Below are 13,739 nucleotides of genomic sequence, written 5' to 3'. Positions count from 1 at the left end.
GTAGATAGTACACATCAAAATACTGGTACTGGACAATTTTGAATTAAGTTCTATGGTTTGTACACATTGTCAGATAAAATAAAAAGTGAGAACTGCAGCATTTCAATACCTGTGCCACACAGTCATTGATTGGTTGTAATTCAGAAACATATTTAATATGTTTTTAGTTTTTTTTCTTTTTCTTAATTAGCTTTTTATTTCCAACTATTATCTTCCATGCTGTATGCTACATAATCTGACAAAAACAAACAAACAAATGAGATCAGCCTCATGAATATCTAATATAGATAAAAACAGCCAAGTTAAAAAAAAAAAAAAAAAAAAAAATACACAATTAAGACATGTTGCATTGTTTTTCATCACCTAAAACATTTATAGAGCTTGTTAATGGGCACTTTTTAAGAAATTCCAAATAGGTTGGGCCAAAAGTCTTGTAACCTAGAAATGTATTTCTTTTAGGTAATAGTCATTCCAAAGGATACTGTGTCTGCAATGTTAGAGTGTGTTCATCGCTTATGTCAGGTCCTTACAGGCATGTTTGCAAAAACAATCCCTATGCTTTGCATAACACCCTGAATTCTACAAGCAGAATTACATCTGAGCAGCTCCAGAATCATTTGCATGGGAGCTTTAAACCCAGCAAGGTAGCTGTCAGCAGTGCTCTGATATTTTATAAAAGCTAAATGTGTAATAACAACATCCTTCTTATGACATTAAATAAATCTAGCTAGTTAAAGCAAAGTTGTTCGGCTATGTGCAGGATAACCCTGATTATTCTACAGTACCTTGTGTGTCATTAAGTACACACACAGTTAAATGCGTTAGTGAAGTACAGTACAGACGGCCCTTGTTATTATAATGCAATATTTTATACGGACTGGTTTTATTTACGTCTCATTGTAAGGCAGAGCACACAGAGTGATGTGGCTCTACTGTACGGGATGTGCAATGGGTGCCCTTTCCTTTAAACTTTGTAATGTGCACCCAATGGACTCAGGACACAAAAGCAATCACTGGAGAAAACCTCCAAAGGCTTTCAATTCATCACAGTGTGTCAACTCTGACATTCACACACCAGCTTGCAAAATGCAATATTGTAATGCTGCTGGAATCAGCAAGAAAAACATTATTTTCAGTATACTTTGAATCAACCACCTAATTCTAAATACAGAAATTTCAAACTACAACTAGTGTAGTAGATAAAAGCAATACAGTTTAGTCCCATGCATTCTAATTGTAATGATGGAAAGCAAGGCTAGTCAAAAGACCCCAGCATAGACATGCACCTCATGGAGAAGGCACGGGTGTAGGCTATCATCTACAACTAGCTGCTACAAGACAGTATGGAAGTGTAGACATGGCAGACCAAACTCTCATGATAAACCTATTAGCAGTAGAGCCTGCAAACTGCAGGTACATCTAACCCAGTGCCTCAGATATTATGAAAGTGTCATATCCCTGCATTCAAGCTGAATACCTTAGCTAACAGCAGGCAGTTAATACTGTCTTGCCTAGTTCCATTAGGGTTTTCTATATACAAATATGCTTTTCTTGATTGTATTTCTAGTATTAAATTAATGCAATTTGGGATTTACTGAAAAAATATGACTGGGTAATTTATATTAAGGGCGGCACAGTGGTGTGGTGGTTGGAGTGGCTGCCTCACAGTCCCAGGGTCCTAGGTTCAATTCTGTCCTAGGTCTGTCTGTACGGAGTTTGCATGTTCTCCCCATGTTCACATGGGTTTTCTCCAGGTACTCTGGTTTCCTCCCACAGTCCACAGACCTGCTGGTCAGGTTGATTGGTCACTCTAAATTTCCCTCGGTGTGTGTAGTGCCCTGTGATGGACTGGCATCCCATCCAGGGTGTAGTCCAGCCTTGCACCCTGTGTCTGCTGGGTTAGGCTCCAGCTCACCACAACCATGTGAAGGAGTAAGCAGTTAATGATAATGAATGGATGGATGGATAATTTATATTACTGCTAGCCCTTATGGATTTTTTTTTTTTTTTTAATAATAATAATACATGATTTCCTTGATTGCAAAAGGTTACATGTAGTGTGACATACATTGTAATAAATGTGGTTTCTGTATAAGGGCCAACAGTTAGATACAGAATTAATTAAAAAATATTTAAAATTACATTCAGTTGCAATTTTTGTTTGTTAATTTAAAAGCTGCTCCTTTTACCAGGAACAGCAAAAGCTGTACGTTTCCTGGTGAAGGCTGCAAAGGGGTAACATTGCCATTAATTTGCAGTTTCATATGCAAATGAGATTGCCTGAAATAATGCTGTGCTGTCCTTTATTGGAAAACGTATTGAACGAATTGTTTTGTCTCCTTAGGTATGGCTGACTGGGTTTGAGAAAAATATAATCAGGCAACGTGAAGGACAACTATAACTCCTGAAGAAGGTAGGACCTCGCAAAGGGAAAGTAAGCAGAGAAAGAATATTTTTTGTGTGTATGTGTGAGATTCTGAGTAATCATTTAACAAGTATAGGCTAACCACGCGAAAGATATACAATTATAGAAATGTGTTTTTGTGTGTAATGGCGAACACACCTCGCAGCTCTGATGTGGTTATATACCCGGTAAACTGGTTTGCATTATATGTAGGGCTTCTGTTTTGGGGGTTTTATTAATTGTATTTTTAGGTGCTTTTTTGTTTTTTTGTTTTTTTTAGCTATTTTCGAGTTTTATGGAAATCGTTTTTTTTTTTCTTTTTTTTCAGGGATTTCGTTTTTGGTTACTTAACAAAATGTTTGAGCGTTTTTTTGTTTCTTTCAAAATAGGTATAGCAGTAACTCGACAGTACTTGTACACTTTCCTTTGCTGTCTTCCACAACGACATCCCTATGGTCATGGCCACATTCTTCTGGGGTTTTTGTGTGTAGGCATTTTTGTACATTTCGCCACAACTGGAAAATGTACTGCAGTACAGTTTTAAATCCCGCTAACAAGCCTCCATCCTGATTGTAATCCCGTTTTAAATCTCGCAAGCGGAGTCTCCAATAGAAATGTAGGAATGTGCTGTCACTCAGTAGTTGAGGCGGGTTTAAAGTGTTCAGAACAAATCAATTGATAGATACAAGTCAGGAAGGCGGAACTTTGCCCAGCAGCACTGGGAAATGTATTTATTATTATTTTTTTGTAGTAGGTTTTAATTTTAAATGGAAAAAGGCGTGAAGGTCAATGTGAATTGATATGTGACCATTTCCACAGTTTTTCTGGTGTTTATTGGCTATTCACCGATTTCATTTTTTTGGTATCGAGGGTGTCTTAGCTCGGTTAAAATCTAAAATCAGAAGCCCTAATTATATGGTACGTTAAATTGTCTTGTTTCACGGTTTGCTCTAGAATAATGTCTTTGAACAAAAGTAACTTATTGGTTTGCTTAAAAAAACAAACAAAAAAAAAAAAAACCTCCATGAACGACTACAAGCACTGTTGTTGGAATGGAAATTCTACCAATGTCCAGTACAGGTGACAGCGCTGGGTTTGTTTTTGGTTTTCAACTGGTCATGCTTACACAATATGATTAGTAAACACCACACACCATTGTGGTGCCAGGCCAATTGCTGAGCTCTAGCTACTAGGTCCATGACATTTGCATTTTATGTAAAATCTATTTTTATTTATTTATTTTTTTAAACCGTTTTTCATTTTTAATATATATTTGAATGGTGAAAAAAAGGTTTCTTAGATTTCCGAAACAGGCGCTTGTTAATGCCACCTTAACAAAGAATGATCTGAAATAAGTGTAAATACGGTGTAACCTTCTACACCCTTTACAAGTGGAACAAATTGCATGTATGAACCTTATGTATATTGCAGCTGCAAAATATGTACTGGAAAAATATGACTTAACATGTGTGAATCAGAAAGCATCAAATGCTATGACCCTTGCTGACAGAAAACTAGTATCAGCTAAGAATATTGTTAACCAGTTAAAACATCACAATTGGAGATGGTTGTCTGATTCAGGTTACAGGTGAAATGTATTTACTGGGCTCAACCAGGGGAATATGTGAAGATGTACAATTGTTGAGAGCTAGCATTGAATAAGTTTTCATATTCCATGCTGGTGATTTAAATATTAGTTTTCATTTCTGAATCTTTCTTGTGTGTGTTCATTAAAAATTACTCACGAATGTGACCCTAAACATCTCATACTCCATTCAAGAAATTCGTTTGCATTTGTAGTCCTCCGTGAGTGTTTACAATGTATCTAGCAGCTAGATTATATCTATTATGAAAATAAATAAATATTCTGGTAAGTCTTTTATCTCTGTGTTTAGTAGATGGAAATGAGCAGAGCCCTAAGATATTGTACACTACAAATCTACATCACAAAAAATAACAGCACAATAGTCAGTCTCTGTTTTATGTATATAGTCAGTCTCTGGCTTATGGCCGTATGCCAAGAGGTGCTCAGGCTATTTTAACTTGGCTGTTGGTCGACTGGATGTAGGATTCTTATACACTACAATCTCAGTATTGAATTTGGAAACAACGTATGATTTACAGCAAGACAAGGGATGGGGATTGTGTTGCCCATTTTCCTCACTCAGACCCCATACTTTGTAAATAGCCTGGTATCTCTGAGTAAATACTGTATGCTAAGTACTTCAATGAGCAAGATCTCTCGCAAGTAGAACAGTACCCTAAAATGTTCTCCTTTTTCTTGGAAAGCAAGACAACTGGGGCTGGGGAGTTTGCTGCTGGATAACTTCACTCTGACTACTTTCTCAATAAATATCTTGGTATCCCTGATTAAGAATTGTCTCTAAAAATATGTAAGAGCTTTTTATGAACAGTCTGTCCTGCAAGTGCTGTGATATGCAGTTGCAGAATGTTTTCAGGCAACACTACATTGAATATTGTACCAGTCTTGGCAATCGCCACTTTTTTGGAGTAAAATAGAGAACAAATGCTCCATCCAGTCATTCAGCATTGTTAGTAAATGAATCATATTTAGGGTATCTCTGATCTCGTGAGACAGATTGCTCTTTTTTTTTTTTCAACAGTATGACAATTATCTATTCAGGGGTACCAAGATATAGAATGAGCAAGTAGTCAGAGTGAAGTGAGGAAAAAATGTGCAATACAGTCCCCACCCCTTGCCCAGTACATCATGTGTTGTTTCCAAACCTTTACTAGTGTGTATATATATATATATATATATATATATATATATATATATATATATATATATATATATATATATATATATATATATATATATATATATATATATATATATATATATATATATATATATATATATATATATATATATATATAAACAGGATACTGATTTGGCTTTTAACTTTTTTAAAAGATATTCTGGAGTGCAGATAATAGGGGCAGCCAATATTTTCATATAAGAGTTGAATAAGAGCATTAATTGTACTTTTAGTGACTGATAAATATCCACCATTTATAAATATAACAGCACAGCTTTTGATACACAAGGCTGTACCTAGCTGTCTATAATAAATAATCTGCTTGCATTATAGCAGACACACTGCAAATAGGATAGATATTTGTCAGTAGATACTGCCACCAACGGAATACATTTCAAAACCTACTGGTGACCCCATATCAGGTGTTCACTGCAGTTCTGTTCTGCAATGATGTCAATTAGTATTGGATGACTGTCCTTGCTCAGGAGCGGTGACAGTCTCATGTTTTATTTTTTTATGTTTTAAATTTAGTGTGTAAATTAGTATTGAGACTGTCAAGCGTTTTTATGCTGCATTGTAACAGGTAGAATCTCTGTTTGAAGGAGACTTTTATGACAGAATAAGACAACTCCGAAAACAGAGTCTCAGGAAAATGTGACGATCGTTATTGTTGCTGTTTACCAGTGTATTTGGTGTACCGATCATAATTGACTTGGTGGACATTTTTATCAACCTATACCCTTCCAGGTTAAGAGTATTTTACAACACTGGCCTACATAATCCACACATCTATGGTTTTTACTGGGATCACCCCTAAAAACAGGTGGTTGATGCAATAAAATCCAGCTATGGCTTATTGGAGAGGGGGGGGGGGGTTCAAGACCATCCAGTTGAATTAACAAGTCTGTGTATTCTTTACATTGATTTTAATACTTGTCATAATTTGTTTTTATTTCATATAACATTAAGATGAGGTTCATTTGTTTTCTAATGTTGGAAAGGAAATGGAATACAGATCTGGAGATGTATTGTTAACAGAAAGGTTCCACTTAATGAAATTCATAGTCATTTACTACCAGTTCCCGTAGAACCATTTAAATCTGCCAGCTGTTTCCTCACCCCAACTCTTCTGTTGTACACGCAGCAGTAAAACATTATGCATTTTGGTTTTGATGATTACACAAGATGATAAGTTTAATATAACAGTGTAGTATATCCTTCAGTGATCTCAAATGGGACTTTCTATACAGGTTGATTTTGTATATATATTATAGAGTTGCCCTCCTCTGCTCAGTATGGCAGCTCGCCGTGCATTAAAGGCAGTACTGGTTGATCTCAGTGGAACTCTGCACATTGAAGACTCTGCCATACCTGGAGCACAAGAAGCTCTCAAAAGGTTAGTTTGGGAAACCACAATTGTCTGCTGATAATGGAGTACACACCTAATCGTAGTATGTTTTAGTGATTTGTTTGTTTGTGAAGACCTTAAAATATGTTTTTGAACTGATAAAATAATAAACATTGCAGATTGTTTCAGCCAGTCAGGTTTGTATGGAGTGGTTATTTACAGTAGATCCAGTGACACTTAAAAAAAAAAAAAAAAAAAAAAAAAAAAAAAAAAAAAAAAAAAAGCCTTCAAAGACGCAAAGACCATATAGTAGATCATTTAATTTTGTAATAGGCTGTAGCACCAACTAGTGGTTGAAGGAACGAAGAACAAACTGGTTTGAATAAAAAAAAAAAATAAATAAAAAAAATTGATTTACTTAGACTAGTATCGTATACACTTATAGCTGTGCCAGTTAACCCAACTAACACAATGGAATTAAAGCTGTAATTGAACTCTATACCAATGAAAATTCATTTTGAACTTATTTTAGTTGTGTTGGAAGATGTCATAGAAAGTTCATATATGGTATATGGTATAGTATATACCCCTCAGGGGACAAAAACATTTTAGTTTATAACATTGGTTGATCTTTTTAGGCCATTATAGCTTATTTTTATTGCACATAAGGGTACTTTGTCTGTTTCTGTTATAGACTGCGGAGTGCTCCATTTGCTGTCAAGTTTGTGACCAATACCACTAAAGAGTGTAAAAGGACACTGTTTGAGAGGCTGAAAAAGCTGGAGTTTGATCTCGCCGAAGATGAGATTTTTACATCCCTGACTGCAGCCAGAAACTTATTAGAGCATAAGCAGGTTAGACCAATGCTGCTGGTGGAGGACAGCGCCCTGGAGGACTTTCAAGGTATTACAACACCCTTGTTTGCCAAATGTGAACTTCCTGCTTTTGTAGTATAGTGCTTTGTTTCCTGTCAATATTTTGATGTCTGCTAGTGAATGATTGCAGATTAATTATATTCAGCAAGTGTGCCTAAAGTATGACCAGATACATAAGATATGTAAGGGTTAAACAATGATAAGTGTTGAATCAGTAAAAATAATTCACTGTTGAGTGCTGTAAGGCACAAACTGTAGATATATATGTATTTTTTTTACCGATTCAGCACTTTGAGTTGTTTATGCCATTTAAAACATTTCTTCCTAATTTGATATTGTTGGATAATGAGATTCAATTGATTGTTCATTTGATTATTGGATTTGTTTTTTGCTCTTTTATTTATGCTTCGTTGAAATCGCAAGCCTTTTCTAATAGTTACGTTTGAAATGTGTGGTACTATAATTAACTAATTGTCGAAATGATTGTTGCGTAAAATGAAATGGTATTCACTTTTTTGTTGTTGTTCAGGCTGTGGTTTTGTTGACGAATCAACAGTTTTCTGTGGATTCGGAGCGCAAACTGGATTCGTTAATCAACAATATATGTGCCCACACTCCCCTTCTCTTCAAAGCCACACAGCCACTTAGTTAGAATATTTGTAGAATTAATCAATCAAAAATGAAAGGGTGACATCTCAGAAATGTTTTAAAGCTGGATAACAATTAAACTACTTTTGTACTACTTTTAGGAATTGACACTAGTGATCCCAATGCGGTGGTGATAGGATTAGCTCCAGAGCACTTCAACTATCAGACAATGAACAGTGCCTTTAGGTAAGACTTAAATACACCAGGATGCAGTTTTATGATGGTAGGGTAACGTTTCAGCTAATAAAAAAATATAATTTGGTATTAAATTAGCTGGTCTTAAACACAGCAGCTGTACCACAAGTGAACGTGTACTGAATGTGTACCAGGGAGGCTCCTCACCATAGTGCGTTAAAAAGGTAATGCTGGGTGGTGCACCTGATAAAAGCACAGCAGCATGGTGTGCAGGATGTCATACAGAGCAGGTTCGCGTCCTGGCTGTACAATGCAGTCTTTGGTCTACACCCAGTGACCTCAAAAGCGGTCACCTGCAGGGCTGGCTTTCCACTCTGGAGTTCCTGGGTGTGTAAAAGAGGAAGCTGGCTTGTTCATGAGATCGGAGGATGCCCACTGAACCTTGAGTTTTCTTGAAATGTGTGAGGAATTGCTGCTGTGAGGGGAAAACTAATTGGGCACACTAAAAAAAATAAAAAGATTTAAAAAAAGGCATTTATGTTTTGATTATTAATCCTGAACCAAAGTTTTACTCAACATCTCCCACTGTAAGTAAACCAGATCAACCACAGGCTGAGTGATTGGACTATTATCTTATGTACACGCTTTCACTTTATAACTGTCATCAGGAATAATATGATATGCTAAATGTCACGAATTTTATGATCAAACCATAACACTGTGCCATGCTTTGGGTAGAATAAAGAAATATGTATGTGTGTGAATGTGTTTTTCAAGGTTTATGTTATGTGGTTTATTGTACCCAAAGTCAAATATAAACTGCTACGTGAGAGCTGTGTCATAATAAAATTGTACCATGTGCTTGGTAGTACCAGGTGTTTGTTAATGTATTATTTTGGAATTGCAACATTTCAGCATACAATAAATGGAATTCCCAGCAGTTTATTTGCAATGCAATATAAAATTTCTATTTTAGCATAATCATTCTCCAAGGCAGGCATTACCTGGAAGATTACTGACCATTCATCTGTTCTTCTAGACTAATTCTTGATGGCGCGCCGCTGATTGCAATACACAAAGCCAGGTACTACAAGAGGAAAGATGGTTTAGCACTGGGACCGGGGCCATTTGTCACTGGTCTCGAATATGCTGCGGACACAAAAGCAACTGTAGTGGGAAAACCAGAGAAAACATTCTTCCTTGAGGCTCTCCGAGACCTTGGCTGTTCTCCAGAGGAGGCTGTTATGATTGGTGATGTATGTGTCACCTGCACCTGAACTGCTGCAGTCATATAACAGTATAAAAAAAATACAGTTTATGTGTTACCACTGTGTTTATATTATTTGTGTCTGGCTGTTCAGGGCCACAGGTTTTAATTGAATAGCAGCATTGCAGGAAATGGAATACCAATGTATATTTGTCAAAAACATTACCTGCCAATATAGTATCTGTTATCATATCGTTAAAAAAAGCAGTATACAAGAGTTTATCAACATGCATCCGTCTAAATGGTTTTGTTGCGTTCATGCTTAACCTTTTGCATGAAGATGGCTAAAATTGAGGATGGGGACCTTTTTTGGCTAATGCACATAGACAATAGTGACAAGCTCTCGTGTACTGTGAAATTAACAATCACTCATCAATTAGATGAACATGTAATTATATATATAAATTCTGTATAATATATATATATATATATATATATATATATATATATATATATATATATATATATATATATAAAGGCAGACTTCATTTTTTAAGTCCTCTCTTTTTTGTTCCTGTAAGTCTTTTGTATTCAATTTACAAAATTCTAGCAAATTGTAGGTTTTGATTTGTGGAATTTGCTTAAAACCACAGGATGCAAGAGATGATGTTGGTGGTGCACAAAATGCTGGCATGCTGGGAATATTAGTGAGAACTGGTAAGTACCCTGGATTGTATATGTGCCTCTCTGAGAAATGGGGGAGACATGAGTAAATCATTACGTATATAAAAAGTTTTGTGGGTCTGCCCAGGAAAGAGTTACTGACTTGCATCTCGTTCACAAGGACTTCCTAGTGAATGCAAGTGGGTTTGTGCATGCTCGCTACCTTATTTGGGGCATAGCTAAAAACAAAGAATACTCTACTATGCTAGAAGAAAAGCTGCTGTAGGTGATCTTTGAAAGCGAGACTACTGACAATCCTGTAGCACTACCATGGCCTTAAACTCTTGTCTTTCAGGTAAATACCGACAAGGAGATGAAGGGAAAATAAATCCATTGCCCTATCTGACTTGTGACAGCTTTCCCCAAGCGGTGGAGCATATCATTGAGAACCTTCTTTGACAGGGGGACAGCATGGATTAAATACTTGAAGAATATTAGTAGACAAAAAAATACCATGGGAAAAGACAAGCATCTATTTATCAAGAATAATAATCTAGCCATAATTCTTAAAACATGTAAAACTGTTTTAGAAGTCAACAGGTGTGTGGCATGTCTTTTATTGTAAGATCCTGCCTACTCAATCTGTGAGACATTATGTCTCTTGTAACAAGACACCCTACACATGACATCTTAACTTATTGTATTTGCTTTTGTGATTTACTATACAGGTGGGTTTGTTTTTTAACCTTTAGAATTGCGCTGTGTGTGGTCTATGCACAAGGTGACATCTGTCATTTTGACAAATCCTTTGTTGATTGGTTAATTCCTGTTCTTGATTTATATTGGCCAATATACTCACACTATTAACTGCTATTTGAAGTAGATAGTTGTGGTTTGATTGTGGCTTTCAGTAGTAGTTATTTGTAAGAAAAAATGGTCAAATCAATTTCAGGAAGCATCACAACAGGAGACCCTGTAGGTATCATATGGTATGTAGATCAGTCTCCTTATCATTACACAACAATTTGGTTAAATAATGTTTTATTGTTTACAAATATGGAGTAGTACACGTAAACCACAAACCTGTTTTATGTAACTATCAAAACTGTTTAGGTCCTGCTCTGTATTCAGTTTTAGTACTGCAACAATGTTAAAACTGCCTTATTAGAAGATGCAATGTTCAAATGCGTAATTCAAAAGCTAATGTTAAATAAAGGTGTTTAACACCATATGAAGGCGTGGGCATGGATCATCACTGCTTAATGCTGGGTTGTGTTGTGTGTTAATTGTAAAGCAATTTGTTGTTACGAATGCTGATATCATTTGTAACAACATTTCAGACACTAAACTTAAGAGACTAGCAGCATTTTTTTTTAATTAAAGTAGCAAGAATAGTGTCCTATAGCTATGTAACTAATATTCTAGCAAAATCAAGCCCAACTAAATATTTTCCTGTGTTATGTTTTGTTTTTATAAAATAGTTTCAAAAGTGGTGTTGCTGGGAACCTCTGATTTGGGGCAATTATCAATAGCATTATTTTGTGTGACTACCCAATTAACTTGATATAGTAATGGCCCATCAGCAGTTTCAACTTGCCAGAAAACAGTTTCTATTATAATGCCCCTTTTCCACTGTTTAGCGCTTTTCAGCTGTGGCTGCCCACGGCAACAAAACGGAGTGTTTCCACGGCTCGCCCAAGCGGCTGAGCACGGCTGTCTGGTCAGGTTTGTATCTCGTACTCTATGCAACCACACTGGCTACAAAGGAAGTGTGTCATCACGTAGCTTGGAGGTGTGTTATTTTCTTTTATTTAGGTAAAGCACACATGTTATTTTCTTTATTGTTTTTCTTTCAGCTTTATTTTGCTCACTGAAAGCGGAGAGCTTTGTTAAATGTTCATCCTGCTTTGGCACACAACTCAAAAGTCTGAAGTCACATTTTGGTTTTTATTTATGATAAACGCAATGACAAAATCTGGTTGTTTCCATCAATCTTTATTTTATATAGCACCTTTCATATTGGACCACCATCATAAAGCGCTTTACAAGATGCAGTAAGAAGAAAATCCATAATACTTTAAATACAGAGAAATGCATAATACCTGACATACAGTAAAAAAAAAAAAAAAAAAAAAAAAAAGCATTATACATTAAATACAGTGACAAATGCATAATATGTAACAGTAGCAACAACACAACAGCAAATAGCAGATATCAAGCTTAAAGAGCATGGGAAGCAAGAGGTAACAGGCGGGTCTTGAGAGTTAATTTAAAACTAGCGACGCGGGCGCATCATGCACCAAAGCGTTGGAGCCCCCTCAGCAGGGACACAGCGGGTCAGCAAGTCGAGGAGGTACTCCAGACCTGTGTGATAAAGGGCATTGTAAGTGAGCAGGAGAGTTTTTAAAGTAATCCTGAACTTTACAGGTAGCCAGTGTAGCTAGACAAGAAGGGGGAGGTGATGTGATCATGTTTTTTTACATCTGGTAAGGAGCCTGGCAATGGCATTCTGAACTAGCTGCAGTCAGTTTATGGTGCGTGCCGGGAGACCACCATATAAGAGTGGCAGTAATCGAGTCGAGGAGAAAAATGCAAGATAAAGTATCACCGCATCCGGGAGCAAAAGGTAGGGACAGACTTTGGAGATGTTTGAAGATGGTAGAAGGAATATTTGACCACGGAGGAGATGTGAGCATCAAAGCAGAGGTAGCTGTCAAGAAGTACACCAAGGCTTCGTACTGTGGGGGAAGGCAGCAGGGCAGACAGTTTCTGAGGTTGTGGGTAGCTCTATTGAGATTCTTAAGTTGAGTTTTAGGTCCTACTGGAAGGAGTTCAGATTTGCTAGTGTTCAGCTGAAGAAAACTGGCAGACATCCAAGCCGAGAGCCAGACCATGGCAGAGGGGCATCCAGGGTTGAGGTTTAAGTAGAGCTGGATGTTATCAGCATAGCAGTGAAACATGAGGCTGTGTTGATGGATGAGTTGACTTAAGGAAAGCGTGTATAGAAGGGGCCCCAAGAAGATACCTTTGTGGGACACCGCAAGTGACTGGGTTTGCGACACTACTGCATCCAGCATAGAAAACAGACTGTATGTGTCCGGATAGGTAAGAGGATATCTAGGATAGAGAGGTTCCAGAGATCCCAGCATACTTCTGAAGGCGGTCAAGAAGAATGCCATGATCTATGGTGCCAAAAGTGGCTGTTAGGTCAAGGAGGACAAGCACAGAGGGAGAACCGGCTCATTCACAATACGGAAGCCAGACTGTAGAGATTCAAGCAGATTATTATCCGTGAGATGTTTCATCAGCTGACCGGTGAGAAATCATGACAGGTTAGAGAGGAGGATGAATCGGAGATGGATATGTCGGTGGCTGGATATAGGATTTTGTCAATGGTCTTAAAGAGAACATTAGGTTTACCGTGTCCCATAGTTCTGATTTCAGAGAAGCACCCTGGCCGCAGCGAGTGCACGTCTGTAGCACGTGAGATGGTCAGTCCACATCTCTTTGTAAACAGTTTGACCAGACAACCTCCACTTGCGTTCAAGATTACGGCAGGCAGACTTAAGCACTCAAAGTTGTTTGGCTGTGCTTTCCTTAACCAGATTCCTTTTTATTTGTAATGAGTTTATGGTTAAATGTATTTGTTACCGCCAGCTTCTTTAAAATCAAATAC

The 13,739-nt window shown here is 37.0% G+C and overlaps 1 protein-coding gene across 1 annotated transcript; it reads left to right on the top strand.

Moving 5' to 3' along the window:
- The first annotated feature begins 2,330 nt into the window (after positions 1 to 2,330).
- Positions 2,331 to 11,692, top strand: hdhd2 (haloacid dehalogenase-like hydrolase domain containing 2). Its single transcript, XM_041247457.1, has 7 exons — positions 2,331 to 2,434; positions 6,462 to 6,583; positions 7,230 to 7,438; positions 8,160 to 8,244; positions 9,233 to 9,449; positions 10,054 to 10,117; positions 10,419 to 11,692. Exons 2-7 carry the CDS (start codon positions 6,483 to 6,485, stop codon positions 10,520 to 10,522), a joined length of 780 nt encoding a protein of 259 aa, XP_041103391.1. The 5' UTR covers positions 2,331 to 2,434; positions 6,462 to 6,482; the 3' UTR covers positions 10,523 to 11,692.
- Positions 11,693 to 13,739: the final 2,047 nt, after the last annotated feature.

The sequence above is a fragment of the Polyodon spathula genome, chromosome 1, assembly GCF_017654505.1.
Source record: "Polyodon spathula isolate WHYD16114869_AA chromosome 1, ASM1765450v1, whole genome shotgun sequence".
In the NCBI taxonomy this organism is placed as follows: domain Eukaryota; kingdom Metazoa; phylum Chordata; class Actinopteri; order Acipenseriformes; family Polyodontidae; genus Polyodon; species Polyodon spathula.
This window is presented reverse-complemented; position numbering and strand designations above follow the sequence as displayed.